The sequence below is a fragment of the Nicotiana tabacum genome, chromosome 8 (assembly GCF_000715075.1).
Source record: "Nicotiana tabacum cultivar K326 chromosome 8, ASM71507v2, whole genome shotgun sequence".
Taxonomy (NCBI): Eukaryota; Viridiplantae; Streptophyta; class Magnoliopsida; order Solanales; family Solanaceae; genus Nicotiana; species Nicotiana tabacum.
In genome coordinates this window covers 48,676,591-48,696,608 of record NC_134087.1, presented here as the reverse complement: position 1 = coordinate 48,696,608, position 20,018 = coordinate 48,676,591, and the positions used below count along the sequence as shown (strand labels likewise).

The window sequence follows — 20,018 nt, the reverse complement described above, 5'->3', positions numbered from 1 at the left end:
CTTTTATTTTAAAGTCATGTATTATGCTAATATAATAATATTTTTCGATATTTAGATGATTGTTATATTATTATACATAAACTTTTTTTATTAATTAAATTTTATTGTTCTTTCATATAAATAAATATTTAAATTATCACGTGTCATTATTAATGAATTTTCCATAATTAACGTACTTACTCGATACTTCCACTTGTATTGCTTTCTTGATCTGCTGAACCAAGGATTCTTGAAACGGAAAAGGGTCAAATATGTCCTTATACTATTGAAAAAGGTCTAATATTACCCTCCGTTATACTATCAGTCCAAATATATCCCTAACGTCATACTATCGGTCCAAATATATCCCTGACATCATGAAAGTGGTACAAACCTACCCTTCCTCCGTTAACTGCCTCCCCTATGAACACATTTTATTGTTACCTCAGAATAGCAAAATCAGAATTTTCTCGGTTCACATTGTTTCATATTATCTTTAGTTGTTAGCATTTCTTTTGATATAGTTTGTTTGTATATCTATGATATGTGATTTTCTTCAAATGAAAGGGAAAGAAAGGTTGTGGGGAAGGGATGAAAATGGGAGTATGATAGTGAGATAGCAATGAAATGTTGTCATAGGGAGACAGTTAACGGAGAAAAGGTAGGTTTGTACCACTTTTATAATGTCAGAGATATATTTGGACTGATAGTATAACGTAGGACAATATTAGACCTTTTTTAATAGTATAAGGACATATTTGACCCTTTTCCGGGAATTCAATTAGATTCGACCAAGGAAAAGAAAAACGAACAGATGCCTCTATGAGCTGAAGGCTAAATAAACACTGTGTTTCAAGGGCAAATTTGTAAAGGTATGTCTGAGGTCTGACCGGACCGACTCAGACAAAATCAAAACAAAGGAGAATTTATTTCTTTTAGTGTTATACTGGTCGCAAAAGGGAATCAAAATCTAGGGCTCTGTAAATGTGAAAGTGGAGGGCTCGACGTCTATGGCCAGAAGTTTGAGTAACCAATCCATGGAGAAAATATCAGACAGGCTTTCAGGACTTGATAACCTCTATTTCCCACGCGCTCAGCAATCATCCGCCTCCACTGCCTCCCAACGGAAATCCCTTCTTCTCGACCTTCTCACGCGCGACGTGCCGCTTTTTTTAGGTACTCTTCCCATGTCTATATACTCCATTAATATGCACTTTTGCTCGCCATATGTGTGTATTCTATGTGGCTGATAATATGCAGTTAACTTTAACTTCGTGGCCTAGCCAGAAATCTGCTTAAGTGGCTTTTAGTTCATACATTGTGATGGAGCATTTTTTTCTTTCTATGTAGTCTATACAATAGCCTTAATTTCGAAATTTCTCTTGGGATAATTACAAGTTTGAAGTAAATAGGATAATTTAGATTTTAGAACCCCTCCCCTCTAATCCAGCACTTTCAATTATCAAAGGAGACAACTTTGCTTATTTGAAATTAGAGAATTTCTTGTTGAAGTATGCTTTTCCTAGAATAAATCTTAGTAATGGCATTAGACCTTTACCCATATGGATGTTTACGTTTGTTAGCAGCGGCGGAGCCAAAATTTGATGCTTAGAGGTTCAGGATTCTAGCCTTTTTGAGTTGCGAGGTTCTAAATTTATATTTTTATACATATTAAATGGATTTTTAAAAACAAATCCCGAGTTTGGACCAAGGCTACTGTATTGGGAAAAAATTGAGTCTGAATATTGAAGATGACGTGTCATGACACGTGGACTGGTCAAAAGGTCAAAACGTAATAAATAGCCAAGAGGCACGGGCGACAACAGATATGGGGAGAAGAAAGCAACATAGGTGTGGACCGTTACTCAAATGGCACGAGTCTCGTACCTATTCGAGTCATTTAAAGACCGAAGATCGGAAGAAGTTGAAGATACGAATCTGATGATGTAAAAGAGTCTAAATACAACATTAAATATCAAATACGTTAGAAAATTTGAATTAAATAGAAATGATTGTGTAACGTTTCTTCTAATATTATTTATTGCTCATAATTGCCCCATTAAGACAAAGGCATTACACTTTCTCCTAGAATCAACTATAAAAAGAGAAGGACTCAACATCTGTAAGAACACGAAATATTATTGAGATTACACTGAAATACAAAACTACTTATTACTTTATTATTCTCAGAAATCTTCTATTATTTTCGTCTCCAAATTATCAGTAACCCAAATTTCTCTTTATTTCTAGCTTTGACCAAAGACTCAGATTTTTGGTTAAACAAATTGGTTCTGTTACCGGGAATCTGATAATCTATTCTTTTTACGTTACATTCTACCTGTTGTTATCATCATGTCAAACAACAACGAAAGCATTCATGAAAATCAAGCACATCAAGTGGATGGAGATCAACGTGATGATCTTTCCCCTCAAGGTTCTCCACGTGGATCTCGTGAGGGCACTCCTAATGATCAATCTGAGCATGTTGATGGAAAAGATGAGGTTTTACAGAAAATAATTGACGCACGGGTTGACAAAGCTTTAGAAGCTCTAATCCGTCGATTACCTGCTGCACCGTCAACACCAAATGACAACACGTTGGAAAATCCCCGTTCTGGGCTGATTAATTCGGGTAATGGAGCAACCCCCAGTGATTCACAGGAGGGGGAACCAGGTAATTCAACTACTTCTCATTGGCAAAATTTAGTACTAACCTTGCAGAAACAGCTTAAGGAACAAAACGAACGCATAGAGCAAATCCCCGGAGTTCCACCTGTGATTAGAGGAGTGGATATGGACAAATATTCACAACAACCTTGGAAGCCAAATGCTGCTCCCCTTCCAATTCCTAAAAAGTTCAAAATACCCGACATCCCAAAATACGATGGTACTACAGATCCACGTGACCACGTGACTGCATTTACAACAGGCGTGAAAGGCAATGACTTGACCAAACAAGAAATTGAATCAGTACTGGTCAAGAAATTTGGAGAAACACTAACCAAGGGCGCATTAACCTGGTATTCTCTTTTACCTGAAAATTCTATAAATTCTTTTGCTGAGCTTGCAGATTCTTTTATTAAAGCACACTCGAGAGCTCAAAAGGTTGAGAAAAGAATGGAGGATATTTTCAAAATCAAACAAGGGGACTCCGAGTTGCTCAGAGATTTTGTTCATAGATTCCAACGTGAAAGAATGACTTTGCCTCGCGTTCCTGATAATTGGGCTGCAATAGCTTTTGCAAGCAACTTAAATGACAAAAGTTCAGAAGCCACGAGAAGGCTTAAGGAAAGTCTTTGTGAATTTCCTGCAACTACTTGGAATGATGTTTATAACAGGTACAGTACGAAGCTGCGAATCGAGGAAGATACCGTTCCCCAATTTCATCATGAAGAAAGGAGCAGTTCCATGAGATCAGAGATCGAAAAGAGATCAGGTAAGAATAGGTATGATCCATATATGGGACCTGCAGGGAAAGACTCACGGTCAAAGCAGGATAGTCAACGGTATGATCAAAAATCGAGGAACAGGGAATCTGGTTCTTCATCAAGGTTCAGAAACGACCGAAACAGACAAGAGTCATGAGATGATGACAGAAGTTTAAAGGCAAGGTTTGGTGGATATAACTTTAATGTCACTACCTCCGAGCTCGTAGCTGTTTTGAGGAGCATGGGAGATAAGGTACGATGGCCAAAAGAGATGCGGTCAAATCCAAATAGATTGGTGCGAATTCCACAATGATCACGGGCATTAAACTTCAGAATGTAGATTCTTACAAAGTGAAGTGGATCATCTATTGAAACAAGGGTATCTCACTGAGTTATTTAGTGAGAAAGGTAAGCAAGCCTATATGAAAAATAGGCAAGAACCACCAAAGCCCCCTTCACCCAAGAGAACCGTGAATGTTATAAGTGGGGGAGAAGATATTCACGGTGTAACATATACGGCTTCCAACAAGGTTTCTAAAGTAACGATAACACACGGGAAACGGGTACGGCAGGATTTAGAAAACGAAAGTATTTCTTTCGATGATGCAGATACCGAAGGAGTAATGACCCCACATAACGACGCACTGGTAATATCTTTACTTGTACATGATACTAATGTAAAACGAGTTTTGATTGATCCGGGAAGTTCCGTAAATATTATACTATTAAGTGTATTACGTGAAATGCAAACTGAAGACAAAATGATACCTAAGGCGCATACCTTGTCCGAGTTCGACAATTCAAGTGTGGTAACAAAAGGAGAGGTAATTCTAACAACTTTTGCTGCAGGTGTTGTTAAAGAAACTAAATTTCAGGTAGTAGATATGGAAATGGCTTACAATATGATCATGGGGAGACCTTGGATCCATGATATGGATGCTGTCCCATCAACTCTGCATCAAGTTATTAAATTCCCATCACCGTGGGGAATTTGCCAAATTCGTGGGGATCAGCAGACACCCGAGAGTATCAACGCTGTAACAGATACGAGCACCGTAAATAAAGAAAAATAGTAATTACAGGAAACAGTTGAAGGTATCAAGGATCAAACCTCAACTGAACAAGAAAAGACAGATTTAGACTCGAGACCTAATACAATTCAAGAACCTGAAGAGAATGAAAATATCAAAACAACAATCGAAGAGCTCGAGGCTGTGATATTATTTGAGCAATGGTCTGAACGGAAGGTTTATGTTGGAGTCAATTTAAGCTCAGACATGCGAGGTATGTTGATTGAATTTTTAAAAGCTAACGTGGACTGTTTTGCTTGGTCCCATGCTGATATGACAGGGATACCACCGGATGTGATGACTCACAAACTAAATGAAGACCCATCCTTCACACCAGTAAAGCAAAAGAAAAGAAAGCAAGGAGCTTTCAAAAATCAGGTGATTCAAGATGAGGTCCAAAAGCTATTGAAAATTGGGTCAATCCGCGAGGTAAAGTATCCTAATTGGTTAGCAAACACAGTTGTTGTACCTAAGAAAAACGGTAAGTGGCGGGTTTGCGTGGATTATACAGATCTTAACAAAGCCTGCCCAAAAGATTCTTTCCCTTTACCGCATATAGATCAGTTAATTGATGCAGCTGCAGGACATGAACTTGAGTTTTTAGATGCATATTCGGGGTACAACCAAATTAAAATGGACCCCAGTGATGAAGAAAAAACTTCTTTCATCACAGACAGGGGGACTTACTGATATAAAGTAATGCTCTTTGGTCTCAAAAATGCTGGAGCAACCTATCAAAGGTTGGACACCAAAATGTTCCAAGAATATTTAGGAAAAACCATGGAGGTATATATAGACGATATGCTCATCAAAACCCAGCATTCTCATGATCATATTTCTCATTTATCTGTTACATTTGAAATTTTACGAAAATTTAATATGAAACTCAATCCAGAAAAATGTGCATTTGGGGTTGTCTCAGGCAAATTTTTGGGTTTTCTCGTTTCTAACCGTGGTATTGAGGTAAATCCTTCTCAGATCAAAGCAATAGAGGAGATCCCTGATATCCTTACGAGTAAAAAAGAAGTCCAAAGGCTAACGGAAAGAATTGCAGCCTTGGGGAGATTTATTCCCAAATCTTCAGAAAAATGTTTTAAATTTTTCTCCGCACTCAAAAAGCAAGATCATTTTGAATGGAACGAAGATTGCCAACAAGCCCTTAGAAATTTAAAAGTTTACTTGTCAAATCCACCACTATTGGCAAAACCAAAGGAAGGAGAAAAGCTACTCATCTATTTGGCCGTGTCAGAAGTTGCGGTAAGTGCTGTCTTAGTCCGTGAGGACCAAGGTAAACAATCTCCTATCTATTATGTAAGCAATTCTTTACTAGATACTGAAACACGATATCCACAACTAGAAAAATTAGCATTAGCTTTGATCATGGCATCTAGAAAATTAAGACCTTATTTTCAATGTCATCCCATTGTTGTAGTTACTGCTTTTCCATTACGAAACATTTTGCATAAACATGAATTGTCAGGGAGGTTAGCAAAATGAGCTATAGAATTAAGTGAATACGAAATCATTTATCAACCTAGGACTGCTATAAAATCTCAAGTATTAGCCGATTTCGTAGCTGATTTTAGCCAGGGGATGCATTTAGAAGCAGAAAAAGAATTACAAGTTTTTAATGGTGCAAACCCGAGGACTTGGATTTTATTCATTGATGGTTCGTCTAATGTAAAAGGAGCAGACCTAGGGATAGTTCTCATACCACCTACGGGTGAGACTATTAGACAGACTATAAAATGTCATTCTATAACTAACAATGAAGCAGAGTATGAGACTGTAATTGCAGGTCTAGAATTGGCACGAGAACTCGGCATAACACAGATTATAATCAAGAGTGATTCTCAACTCGTGGTCAATCAAATGCTGGGGACTTATACAGCCAGGGAGACATGAATGCAAGAATATCTCGAAAAGGTACGGGAACTAATAAAGCAATTCCAAACTTGGAAGGTAATGCAGATCCCAAGAGATGAGAATGTGGAGGCAGATGCTTTAGCTAATCTCACATCTGCAGCAGACGTAGCAAACGCTTCAGTCGTACATTTATTTCATTCCGTTCTCGAACCTGATAAGAATGAGGTAAATTTTAATCATTTAACGTGGGATTGGAGAAACGAAATTATTGCTTTTTTACAGCGCGGAACCGTGCGTGATGACAAAAGAAAAGCTTATGCACTTCGCAAAAAAGCTGCTCGTTATTGTTTACATCAAGGAAATCTTTATCGAAAGATGTTCGGTGGACCATTAGCAAGGTGTCTCGGACCTTCCCAAACAGAATATGTGATGAGGGAAGTACATGAAGGACATTGTGGAAATCACGCAGGAGGAAGGTCGCTAGTAAAAACGCTGATTCGAGCAGGGTATTATTGGCCTAAAATGGAAGAAGAAGCAAACGGTTTCGTGTCCAAGTGTGATAAATGTCAAAGATACGGCAATAATATGCATAGACCAGCTGAGCTACTGCATCTTGTCATAGCTCTGTGGCCCTTCATGAAATGGGGAATGGATATCGTAGGTCCATTACCACAAGCAAAAGGTCAAGTGAAGTTTCTACTTGTACTTACTGATTATTTCACTAAATGGGTAGAAGCAGAAGCATTTAAACAGGTACGAGAGAAGGAAGTTAAAGACTTCATTTGGAGAAATATAATATGCCGTTTTGGAGCACCAAAGGAAATCGTGTGTGACAATGGTCCGCAATTCATAGGAGCTCAAATCACAGAATTTTTTCAAAGTTGGCAAATTAAAAGGATAACATCTACACCATACCATCCAGTGGGTAATGGACAAGCGGAATCCACAAACAAGGTCATTATCAACAACTTGAAGAAAAGGTTACAGGATTCAAAAGGTAATTGGCCTGAGGTATTACCTGGAGTATTATGGGCTTATCGTACAACGACAAAAACAAGCATGGGAGAAACACCATTTTCAATGGTTTATGGTGTGGAGGCCTTAATTCCAGTTGAAATAGGAGAACCAAGCACACGGTACGTTCAAGCAACGGAGGAATCAAATGATGAAGAGATGCGGGTGAACCTTGATTTGCTCGAAGGAAGAAGAGAAACTGCATTAATAAGGATGGCAGCACAAAAGCAAGTAATTGAACGGTATTATAACAGGAAAGCACGCCTCAGATTCTTTAAAATTGGGGACTTCGTGCTTAAAAAGGTTTTCCAATCTACAAAAGCTGCTAATTCAGGAAAGCTAAGTCCAACATGGGAAGGACCCTACAGAGTTCGTGACATTGCGGGAAAATGAGCATACGAGTTGGAGACAATGGATGGCAAGGTTCTACCCTCACATAGGAATGCTGTCCACCTAAAGAGATATTATTTCTGAGAAAGTACCTACGATCAGGTATCGCTATATTAGAATTTTTCTTTGAATTGTTAAAATTTTACTAACGATTTTAGATGCTAGGCAAAAACCCTAACTCGTGCCAAATGATGAGTCACGACCTGCACGGCAAAATGGAATATTCTAAAATTGCCAGCCCAGGGTTACAAATTAATCTGATGGAAATATACACGGGTTAGACAGTCTTCATCTCTAATCGCACCTCCGAGTCCCGTATATTTTTCTGTTTCAGGAAAAGGACCAAAATTGAGAGAAACAAACAAGTGCTCGAGGCTTCATACTTCACCGCTCAAACACTTGGGGGACTACATATACACAGATACGTGTACGTGCAAAAAACGAAAATCGAACGAAAATCGAACAAGATTGAGCAAGATTTAAGAGAAAAATCAAGCTACAAAGTGACAAGTGTTGAGCAAAAGTTATGGAGTTTTCAGCATTCATCATAGTGTTCTTTCCCATTAGAACAAAGGGAGATTTATATCATCATAGTGTTTTTTCCCATGAGAACACAGATTCACCTCTCAAACTCATGAGAACAACGGAGTCACCTCTCAAACCCTTCTTAATGCATGAAGATAAGGTCATGACTATGTACTGAAACGGGTTATGAGGAAAAACCTTGTTGAATAATATTTATTTTGTAAAAATCTGTTAAGAGAAAAACAGTTACGAGAAAGTTATAGATGTATTTTAATACATGTAATATTCAAAAGCTTGTCCAAGTCCATGAATAAAAATTTGTCAAAGTTGTTTCAAACAAAACATGTGTATTCCTATTTCTTTCATCGTATTGTAACACCATTATGAAGGTGAGACGTCTTCTTCATTAAGTGTCGATATATATAAAAGGGCCCTCTTTTATAAACATCATGTTAATAAGTCATGAGAAGAATCATAAAGCATTTTCAAAGGATAAAAATGCGAAACTATTCTATAAGTCCTAAATAGATAAGGAAAAGGCAAGAATAGAACACATTGAAGTACTAACAAACTTCTTGATATAATTAAAAAGACTAAGTAGAAACTTAAGTCAACAAAAAGTTTATACAAGTGCCCCATTATGATAACTGGGGACTTTCACCAAAAAATCCCTTAAAAAATACCTAAGGGATAAAACCATCATCCAACAAAGAAAGTAAAAACAAAGTCTGGAAATTTAACTGGTCACTGAAGGGGTTGGCACATCAGAAGTTGCAATATTAATTTCACTTTCAGAAACAGCCACAGGCACGGTGGCAACTTCTGAAGAAGCAGCAACATGAGCGGTTTCAGCTGGGCTTGAAGTGTTAGGTTCAACGAGGGAGCAAGAGTCATGAAAGTTTCAGCTTCCATAGACTGAGTCGTAGAAATTTCACCCTCGGGAGCTGGAATTGCAACATCTTCAACTTCAACTGCCACAACAACGGCTTCGTCATTTACAGGTTCCTTAGCCACGGGAGCTTCAATTGCCGGAGAAGGAAAGTCAAGTGGTTGTTGGGTTCTTTCAATGGTTTCTAAAACTTTGGCCAACTCTGAGTTTAAGTCAAAGTTTTCTTGACTGGCCTCCATTAAAGCATCACGACGAGAGTTTAAGAAAGCCCAACTCACCTCTAAATCAAACTTCTCCTCAAGAAGTTCATACTCACTTTCCCACATAGCAAGATCATTCTTTAACACTTGATGTTCAGCTAAATGAGAATCAAGGGAAGCTTCAAGGGAGGCATGGGAACTCTCTAAGGCACGTACTTTGTCAGAGGAGATCCTTAAATCAGCTTGAACTTGAGTCAAGTTCTGCACTAATTCTCCTGCATATTCTTCTTTCTTGTCCAAGAGTGCCTTAAGTTCTCTGATTTCTTCACTTGACTTTGATAACTGTTCTGAAAAGCAACATTTAAGGCACTCCTTTGTCTTTTTCAAATTGACTTGAAGAAGCTTTGGCAACTGCTAACTCAGAAGTCAAACCTCGCTTTTGCTGCTCCAGGTGATTTCTACTCTCTTGCAATTCTTCTATAGTTCCCTGAGCATTCTCAAACTGCTCTTTCCAATTAGCTGCTTCTAGCTGGGCTCCCTTGGTTATTTCCTCAGCCTCGTGGATAGACTTTTCAGACTCACGAGTTTTCTTTTCCAGAAAGGAAATTCTTACCATCAATTCTGTACCAATGAGGTTAGCCTACAGTGACAACTCATAGAAATAAGAATTTAGAGATTAAAAATAAACTTGTTAGTAAGTAAAGAAAAAATACCTTCAAAGTAGAATGAACTATGTCATTCATCAGAGTTAAGCAACTGTGACTGCTCATCTTCTTCTTCTCAATATCTCCCATCAAAAGCCCAAGCCAGGCATCTGCTCCACCAGACTTCCTTAAAAGACTGTTATTAGCAGGAACATCAAGTGTAACGCTCCTCATAGCCAAGCTTCTGTTACTGGAACCCTCCTCTGCATGTTGAACAGAGGAAGGGGGAGCTATAGAAGGAGGAGCGGTAGAAGAAGTGAAAATAACAGGAGTCAAAAGACTCGAAGCAGGTAAGGGAGCAGAGACAGGCAAGGGAGCAGGAACATATAGAATGGGCAAGGAAGCACTTGAAACCAACAGAGGAAGAAAAAAGAACTTCATCTAAAACTGGACCTAGTTCTCCACTTTCAAAACCACCAATGAAGAGACGTTGAATAGACTCATTGGTGTCCATCGGAGTGGTTTCATCATCAGAAGGAATGTGAACAGGTTCGGTAAGAGAGGCACGGACAGGGGTAACTTCAGCTTCATCCTCGGAAACGATGCGTCTCCTAACTCTTGGTCTAGCTATCAAAGAGGTGTCTTCATCTTCATCATCCTCTTCTACAACTTTCCTCTTCGATAACGTAGCTTGAGTTCTCTCCAAAGAGAGTGAAGTACCAAAAGAGGCTCGAAGGGCAATAGCTACTTCAGATGTCATTCATCGAATAGCAAATCCTTACAAAAAGAAGGATAAAAAAGTTAGAAACAAGAAAGGACTTAACATACGAAAAAGCATAAAGAGATGCATACCGTGAGTTTTCACTTTCCAACCATGTAAATTGGAAATGGATTTCCAAGTTCTCGCCTCCATAGGCACGACTTTCAAGATTGAATCTACCCAACCACGGAAATTAAGAATGGGTTCCACATCTCTCATAGTTGCTACAGAAAAGCAAAAAGAGACGAAATTAGAAAAGAAATTGAAATTCTTAAAGATAGGTACGGTAAGTAAAAAAAAACTTACGTGCAAAGTTCCACTTCTCAGGGAAGGGGATATTTGTTTCATCTACCAAATCAACTGTGCGTACAGCAACATAACGAGTGTACCACCCACGATCATTGTCATCTTCAGGGCTTACCAAGACCCTTTTACTTCTTGCAGTTAAAGTAAAAACCCCATGGCGGAATAATTTGGGATGGTAAAGATGAATAAGGTGGGGAAAGGTAAAGCTAACATTGGCTTTTACGGACAAATACCTCAAACAAGCCACTACCCTCCATACAAAAGGGGCCAATTTGTCCCAAACAAATTTTGAAAAAACGACAGAAATCAAGTATAACTGGGTCAATAGCAGGAATAAATCCCAAAGTGAAGGGGTAAGTATAAACAAAAGAAAATCCAATCCTAAAAGAAGATATTCTCTGGTTTGGATTAGGGATCACTATACGAAGATCACTTCTCAAGTTGCAATCTTTTCGAACAATAGAAACCAAAGGTTCAGTGATTAGAGAAGGAAAAGTGTCAGCTTTCTCTAAATTAACAACTTGTTCACGAAGAGATTTTCTATCATTCTCAAAGGATAAGTCATTGGGTACTATTGAATCCTGTAACCTTTTCTTCAAGTTGTTGATAATGACCTTGTTTGTGGATTCCGCTTGTCCATTACCCACTGGATGGTATGGTGTAGATGTTATCCTTTTAATTTGCCAACTTTGAAAAAATTCTGTGATTTGAGCTCCTATGAATTGCGGACCATTGTCACACACGATTTCCTTTGGTGCTCCAAAACGGCATATTATATTTCTCCAAATGAAGTCTTTAACTTCCTTCTCTCGTACCTGTTTAAATGCTCCTACTTCTACCCTTTTAGTGAAATAATCTGTAAGTACAAGTAGAAATTTCACTTGACCTTTTGCTTGTGGCAATGGACCTACGATATCCATTCCCCATTTCATAAAGGGCCACGGGGCTATAACAGGGTGCAGTAACTCAGCTGGTCTATGCATATTATTGCCGTATCTTTGACATTTATCACACTTGGACACGAAACCGTTTGCTTCTTCTTCCATTTTAGGCCAATAATACCCTGCTCGAATCAGCGTTTTTACCAGCGACCTTCCTCCTGCGTGATTTCCACAATGTCCTTCATGTACTTCCCTCATCACATATTCTGTTTGGGAAGGTCCGAGACACCTTGCTAATGGTCCACCGAACATCTTTCGATAAAGATTTCCTTGATGTAAACAATAACGAGCAGCTTTTTTGCGAAGTGCATAAGCTTTTCTTTTGTCATCAGGCACGATTCCGCGCTGTAAAAAAGCAATAATTTTGTTTCTCCAATCCCATGTTAAATGATTAAAATTTACCTCGTTCTTATCAGGTTCGAGAACGGAATGAAATAAATGTACGACTGAAGCGTTTGCTATGTCTGCTGCAGATGCGAGATTAGCTAAAGCATCTGCCCCCACATTCTCATCTCTTGGGATCTGCATTACCTTCCAAGTTTGGAATTGCTTTATTAGTTCTCGTACCTTTTCGAGATATTCTTGCATTCGTGTCTCCCTGGCTGTATAAGTCCCCAGCATTTGATTGACCACGAGTTGAGAATCACTCTTGATTATAATCTGTGTTATGCCGAGTTCTCGTGCCAATTCTAGACCTGCAATTACAGCCTCATGCTCTGCTTCATTGTTAGTTATAGAATGACATTTTATAGTCTGTCTAATAGTCTCACCCGTAGGTGGTATGAGAATATCCCTAGGCCTGCTCCTTTTACATTAGACGAACCATCAGTGAATAAAATCCAAGTCCCCGGGTTTGCACCATTAAAAACTTGTAATTCTTTTTCTGCTTCTAAATGCATCCCCGGGCTAAAATCAGCTACGAAATCGGCTAATACTTGAGATTTTATAGCAGTCCTAGGTTGATAAATGATTTCGTATTTACTTAATTCTATAGCCCATTTTGCTAAGCTCCCTGACAATTCATGTTTATGCAAAATGTTTCGTAATGGAAAAGCAGTAACTACAACAATAGGATGACATTGAAAATAAGGTCTTAATTTTCTAGATGCCATGATCAAAGCTAATGCTAATTTTTCTAGTTGTGGATGTCGTGTTTCAGCATCTAGTAAAGACTTGCTTACATAATAGATAGGAGATTGTTTACCTTGGTCCTCACGGACTAAAACAGCACTTACCGCAACTTCTGACACGGCCAAATAAATGAGTAGCTTTTCTCCTTCCTTTGGTTTTGCCAATAGTGGTGGATTTGACAAGTAAGCTTTTAAATTTCTAAGGGCTTGTTGGCAATCTTCGTTCCATTCAAAATGATCTTGCTTTTTGAGTGCGGAGAAAAATTTAAAACATTTTTCTGAAGATTTGGGAATAAATCTCCCCAAGGCTGCAATTCTTCCCATTAGCCTTTGGACTTCTTTTTTACTCGTAAGGATATCAGAGATCTCCTCTATTGCTTTGATCTGAGAAGGATTTACCTCGATACCACGGTTAGAAACGAGAAAACCCAAAAATTTGCCTGAGGCAACCCCAAATGCACATTTTTCTGGATTGAGTTTCATATTAAATTTTCGTAAAATTTCAAATGTAACAAATAAATGAGAAATATGATCATGAGAATGCTGGGTTTTGACAAGCATATCGTCTATATATACCTCCAATGGTTTTTCCTAAATGTTTTTGGAACATTTTGGTGACCAACCTTTGATAGGTTGCTCCAGCATTTTTGAGACCAAAGAGCATTACTTTATATCAGTAAGTCCCCCTGTCTGTGATGAAAGAAGTTTTTTCTTCATCACTGGGGTCCATTTTAATTTGGTTGTACCCCGAATATGCATCTAAAAACTCAAGTTCATGTCCTGCAGCTGCATCAATTAACTGATCTATATGCGGTAAAGGGAAAGAATCTTTTGGGCAGGCTTTGTTAAGATCTGTATAATCCACGCAAACCCGCCACTTACCGTTTTTCTTAGGTACAACAACTGTGTTTGCTAACCAATTAGGATACTTTACCTCGCGGATTGACCCAATTTTCAATAGCTTTTGGACCTCATCTTGAATCACCTGATTTTTGAAAGTTCCTTACTTTCTTTTCTTTTGTTTTACTGGTGTGAAGGATGGGTCTTCATTTAGTTTGTGAGTCATCACATCCGGTGGTATCCCTGTCATATCAGCATGGGACCAAGCAAAACAGTCCACGTTAGCTTTTAAAAATTCAATCAACATACCTTGCATGTCTGAGCTTAAATTGGCTCCAACATAAACCTTCCGTTCAGGCCATTGCTCAAATAATATCACAGCCTCGAGCTCTTCAATTGTTGTTTTGATATTTTCATTCTCTTCAGGTTCTTGAATTGTATCAGGTCTCGAGTCTAAATCTGTCCTTTCTTGTTCAGTTGAGGTTTGATCCTTAATACCTTCAACAGTTTCCTGTAATTGCTATTTTTCTTTATTTACGGTGCTCGTATCTGTTACAGCGTTGATACTCCTGGCTGTCTGCTGATCCCCACGAATTTGGCAAATTCCCCACGGTGATGGGAATTTAATAACTTGATGTAGAGTTGATGGGACAACATCCATATTAGGGATCCAAGGTCTCCCCATGATCATATTGTAAGCTATTTCCATATCTACTACCTGAAATTTAGTTTCTTTAACAACACCTGCAGCAAAAGTTGTTAGAATTACCTCTCCTTTTGTTACCACACTTGAATTGTCAAATCCGGACAAGGTATGCGCCTTAGGTATCATTTTGTCTTCAGCTTGCATTTCACGTAATACCCTTAATAGTATAATATTTACGGAACTTCCTGGATCAGTCAAAACTCGTTTTACATTAGTATCATGTACAAGTAAAGATATTACCAGTGCGTCGTTATGTGGGGTCATTACTCCCTCGGTATCTGCATCATCGAAAGAAATACTTTCGTTTTCTAAAACCTGCCGTACCCGTTTCCCGTGTGTTATCGTTACTTTAGAAACCTTGTTGGAAGCCGTATATGTTACACCGTGAATATCTTCTCCCCCACTTATAACATTCACGGTTCTCTTGGGTGAAGGGGGCTTTGGTGGCTCTGGCCTATTTTTCATATAGGCTTGCTTACCTTTCTCACTAAATAACTCAGTGAGATACCCTTGTTTCAATTGATGATCCACTTCACTTTGTAAGAATCTACATTCTGAAGTTTTATGCCCGTGATCATTGTGGAATTCGCACCAATGGTCTGGATTGCGTCTATTTGGATTTGACCGCATCTCTTTTGGCCATCGTACCTTATCTCCCATGCTCCTCAAAACAGCTACGAGCTCGGAGGTAGTGACATTAAAGATATCCACCGAACCTTGCCTTTAAACTTCTGTCATCATCTCGTGACTCTTGTCTGTTTCGGTCATTTCTGAACCTTGATGAAGAACCAGATTCCATGTTCCTCGATTTTTGATCATACCGTTGACTATCCTGCTTTGACCGTGAGTCTTTCCATGCAGGTCCCATATATGGATCATACCTATTCTTACCTGATCTCTTTTCGATCTCTGATCTCCTGGAACTGCTCCTTTCTTCATGATGAAATTGGGGAACAGTATCTTCCTCGATTCGCAGCTTCGTATTGTACCTGTTATAAACATCATTCCAAGTAGTTGCAGGAAATTACGTGGATCTGTAGTACCATCGTATTTTGGGATGTCGGGTATTTTGAACTTTTTAGGAATTGGAAGGGGAGCAGCACTTGGCTTCCAAGGTTGTGAATATTTGTCCATATCCACTCCTCTAATCATAGGTGGTACTCCGGGGATTTGCTCTATGCGTTCGTTTTGTTCCTTAAGCTGTTTCTTCAAGGTTAGTACTAAATTTTGCCAATGAGAAGTAGTTGAATTACCTGGTTCCCCCTCCTGTGAATCACTGGGGGTTGCTCCATTACCCGAATTAATCAGCCCAGAACGGGGATTTTCCAACGTGTTGTCATTTGGTGTTGACGGTGCAGCAGGTAATCGACGGATTAGAGCTTCTAAAGCTTTGTCAACCCGTGCGTCAATTATTTTCTGTAAAACCTCATCTCTTCCATCAACATGCTCAGATTGATCATTAGGAGTGCCCTCACGAGATCCACATGGAGAACCTTGAGGGGAAAGATCATCACGTTGATCTCCATCCACTTGATGTGCTTGATTTTCATGAATGTTTTCGTTGTTGTTTGACATGATGATAACAACAGGTATGATGTAACGTAAAAAGAATAGATTTTTAGATCCCCGGCAGCGGAACCAATTTGTTTAACCAAAAATCTGAGTCTTTGGTCAAAGCTAGAAATAAAGAGAAATTTGGGTCACTGATAATCTGGAGACGAAAATAATAGAAGATTTCTGAGAATAATAAAGTAATAAGTAGTTTTGTATTTCAGTGTAATCTCAATAATATTTCGTGTTCTTACAGATGTTGAGTCCTTCTCTTTTTATAGTTGATTCTAGGAGAAGATGTAATGCCTTTGTCTTAATGAGGCAATTATGAGCAATAAATAACATTAGAAGAAACGTTACACAATCATTTCTATTTAATTCAAATTTTCTAACGTATTTGATATTTAATGCTGTATTTAGACTCTTTTACGTCATCAGATTCGTATCTTCAACTTCTTCCGATCTTCGGTCTTTAAATGACTCGAATAGGTACGAGACTCGTGCCATTTGAGTAACGGTCCACACCTATGTTGCTTTCTTCTTCCCATATCTGTTGTCGCCCGTGCCTCTTGGCTATTTATTGCGTTTTGACCTTTTGACCAGTCCACGTGTCATGACACGTCATCTTCAATATTCAGACTCAGTTTTTTCCCAATACAACATTATTTTTCTGAATAAAGAACATTATAAACACCATTAACATGTATTTCTAAATATATCTTTTTTTATTCTTGGAATCTCAGAACGTTATGGATCGCAGTTAACATCAGATGATCTTAATGAATTTGAAGCGTTAAAAAATGATTATGAAACCAATTGGCATCTGAATCATCTGCGAAGTGTTATTAGCCCAACACAAGAAGATTTGAAGTCCAGGTCAGTTAAGATTAAGAACAGACGGCGAGCATATCTAGACAAATTAGTAAACGATGGACAGTACTTTTCAGAGGACGCAATGAGGGAACGAGATCCATATTTGCACCATGAGTATGTTGGGAAGTTCCAAGATCCAAGTGGGAGGAGCATGGCAAGGCCAGGGGAACGATGGTCTGAGACTCTGATGAGGCGGTCAGAAGAGGCAATGCTTGTTAAAAAAATTAGGGATGAGCAGCAGAGACGAGGTGTGGCTCAAAGTGATTGGGTAGGATTTGACAATCAGGAACTTGAAAAGGTGGAGGAAGAGGAGGAGGAAGAAGAAGAAAGCGAGGAGGAAGAAGAAGAAGAAGACGAGGAGCAGGAGCAATACGAAGGTGAAAGGGGCATCTCAGCTAATAGACAAGAGGTAGTTGCTGTACCTTTTCTCTTTTTATAGATAGTATACCAAAATATTTGTCCTGCCTGCCTGCTTGTTAATTTTAGTTGAAATGCTAACGTGCAGGTTAGTTTTTGGAGGGTGTTTGGCTAAGTTTATAAGCGGATGAAACTGGTTTAAGCATCTTTTGGATTATCTACATGTTTGGTAAACATCCAAGGTGCTTATAAGCCAAAATCAGCCAAAAGTCATAAGTTGGTCACCCCTAACTTATGGCTTTTGAGCTTACAAGCTCTTTTAGTTTGTCCATGACTTTTGCTATTTTATCCTTAATAATATTTTATAATTCGCTATATTTTGTGGAAACTTTAGGGGTATTTTAGTTGTTTTAACAAAAAAACAACTTATCAGCATTTTTAAACCAAACATGTCGACTGCTTATTACAACACTTCTAGCTGAACATGTAGCTGCTTATTTTTAAAATCAATTTCAACACTTAAAAATGCTTTTCAGCATTTCAAGCTTATTAGCTATCTACAATCGACTGAACCAAACGGGCTCTTAGTAGGTATTCGTAATTGTCTCGTGTCTGGTTATTATAGTGCAATTACATCGAGGAAATGATGGGGTTCTGGTTATTTAGTGTACGTGATGCATTTTAAGATATAGACAATCATGTAACTCTGAACAAAGCTAATTCAAGAGTAACCTTAGACAGTGGCTATTCGGAATGAAAGAAAATAAATTGGTTATGTTTTATCGAATGTGGAAAATTATTTTTATATTTTTGTAATGGTTGAGTAGGAATGGGAAGATTGGTTGGAGGTACTTTTAATGTGTAGGGGTTACAGCATAAGGAGTTGCTCTTGTAGTACTTTGCCTAAAGTTTAGAAAGTTTTAGCTAATGATGCCCAAGTTTTTGCAACTTCTGACCCACTTATCTTTGCAATTTGCCCTAAGAGTTAACAAACTCTTGAGAGCTATGAAGTTATGCTTCTTAATTGCAAGTTCGAAAGTCCTACAAGGCTGCCTCTTAAGTAGTGCCAACTTGGGGTGGGTGGTGGGTGGGGGGGGGGAGGTACTATTTGTAGCTGTCTAACTTAAAGCGCTGTCTTTCCATTGAAATTGAGAAGTAGAAGTGTGTGTTGAAAAAAGTGTATGATTTTTAGGTCACTTCAGCTGAAAAGTTGATGTTTTAAGAGCTTATCTTATGGTGGAAATCTTCTATGAGCTCTCCCAGATATCTGCTTGTTGTAAAAAGCAGAGTGGAGGTCGTCTTTGAACCTTTTGGTTTCTAGTGTGTGTGCTTTTGCTTGCTCCAATTCGAGTTCCTACGTACCTTCATTGATTTAAGGCCTCCTTCAGTGAATTAAGTCTGTCTCTTGCTTAACATGGGGGCCAAAGGAATGCCAGGAGATCCTTACATGTTATCTTTTTCAAGGATTTTATGTTGGTTTCATCCCTCTCCTTTCTCTGTGCTGTTGCCTTCATATTCCTGGAGGCTAAGTGTTCAAGTATATCTTGTATGTTGGCACATTCGGTTTATTCTGAAGCTTTTTAGAAGCTCAACTTATAATCATGTCTAGGCTTTGTTGTGTATGCTTACCTGTCAATAGGGCGCCTCACAATTTTCATTCTCAAATCACGACCATTATTTTCTTGTTTATTGACTCGTTCTAGTTTTAGCGAAGCTGTGTAGAAGCTCAAGTTAGAGATATATTTTGGTTTCGTTGCCTGCAATAGTACTCTCACAACTTTTATTCTCAAAATATCGTAGATCATTTTTTTGTTTAGCCTGTTACCCTTACTTTTCCTACTTATCAGTGAATGATCCATTCCTTTTCCTATCAAATTTGAAGGTTCACATAAACAATCTTGATGCTTCTAATGACACGCCATCTGAAACGAGAAGACCTGCTGTGATGGAAACTTTGTCAATGGAGGAGATGCAAGAACGAATGGACCAGTTCGCTTACATCATGCAGCGAAAGTTTTTATTGGGAGAAGATAGTCTGGATTACTCAAAAATTGACGAGGATGAGACCTTGGATGATCATTGGATGAAAGAAGAAAATTATGATGCTGAAGAAAAGTACTTTGATGATGATGGCTGAGCTTAAATGCTGACATGACGCAGGGTGTGATTTTTGTTTTTGACATTACAAGTTTCTACCATGTATATGTCGTTAGCACAGTGGCGAAGCCAGAAATATTTCCAAGGGTGTTCAAACTTGAAAGAAGTAGAAAAAAAATTCCGACAAAGGGTGTTCAATATAGGTTTTATGTCTAAAATCAATATTTTACTTATATACACAGTGTAATTTTTCAGTCCCGTTGCTAAAGGTGGCTTCGCCCATGCGTTAGCATTTTATGCAGATATGCCTAGGTTTTGTGGTTGAAGGCAGATTTTGCAAGGGTTGTCGATGGCTAGGTTTTGGTCTTGATTTCTGGGAGTAGCTAGTAAGTTTATACTACAATTCAAGCCTGTCAAAAAAGAATTTATATTACAATTCTGCAGCCACACTA

The 20,018-nt window shown here is 38.5% G+C and overlaps 1 protein-coding gene across 1 annotated transcript; it reads left to right on the top strand.

Moving 5' to 3' along the window:
• Positions 1-882: 882 nt before the first annotated feature.
• Positions 883-19,864, top strand: LOC107814279 (uncharacterized). Its single transcript, XM_075219242.1, has 3 exons — positions 883-1,155; positions 16,983-17,521; positions 19,352-19,864. Exons 1-3 carry the CDS (start codon positions 990-992, stop codon positions 19,604-19,606), a joined length of 960 nt encoding a protein of 319 aa, XP_075075343.1. The 5' UTR covers positions 883-989; the 3' UTR covers positions 19,607-19,864.
• The last annotated feature ends 154 nt before the right edge of the window (positions 19,865-20,018 follow it).

Bases quoted from the DNA above. Each gene is read 5' to 3' on its own strand.
- LOC107814279 (XM_075219242.1), top strand. From the start codon at position 990: ATGGCCAGAAGTTTGAGTAACCAATCCATGGAGAAAATATCAGACAGG. The intron at 1,156-16,982 runs GTACTCTTCCCA...TTGGAATCTCAG, and splicing joins CGACGTGCCGCTTTTTTTAG to AACGTTATGGATCGCAGTTA. The intron at 17,522-19,351 runs GTAGTTGCTGTA...TCAAATTTGAAG, and splicing joins TCTCAGCTAATAGACAAGAG to GTTCACATAAACAATCTTGA.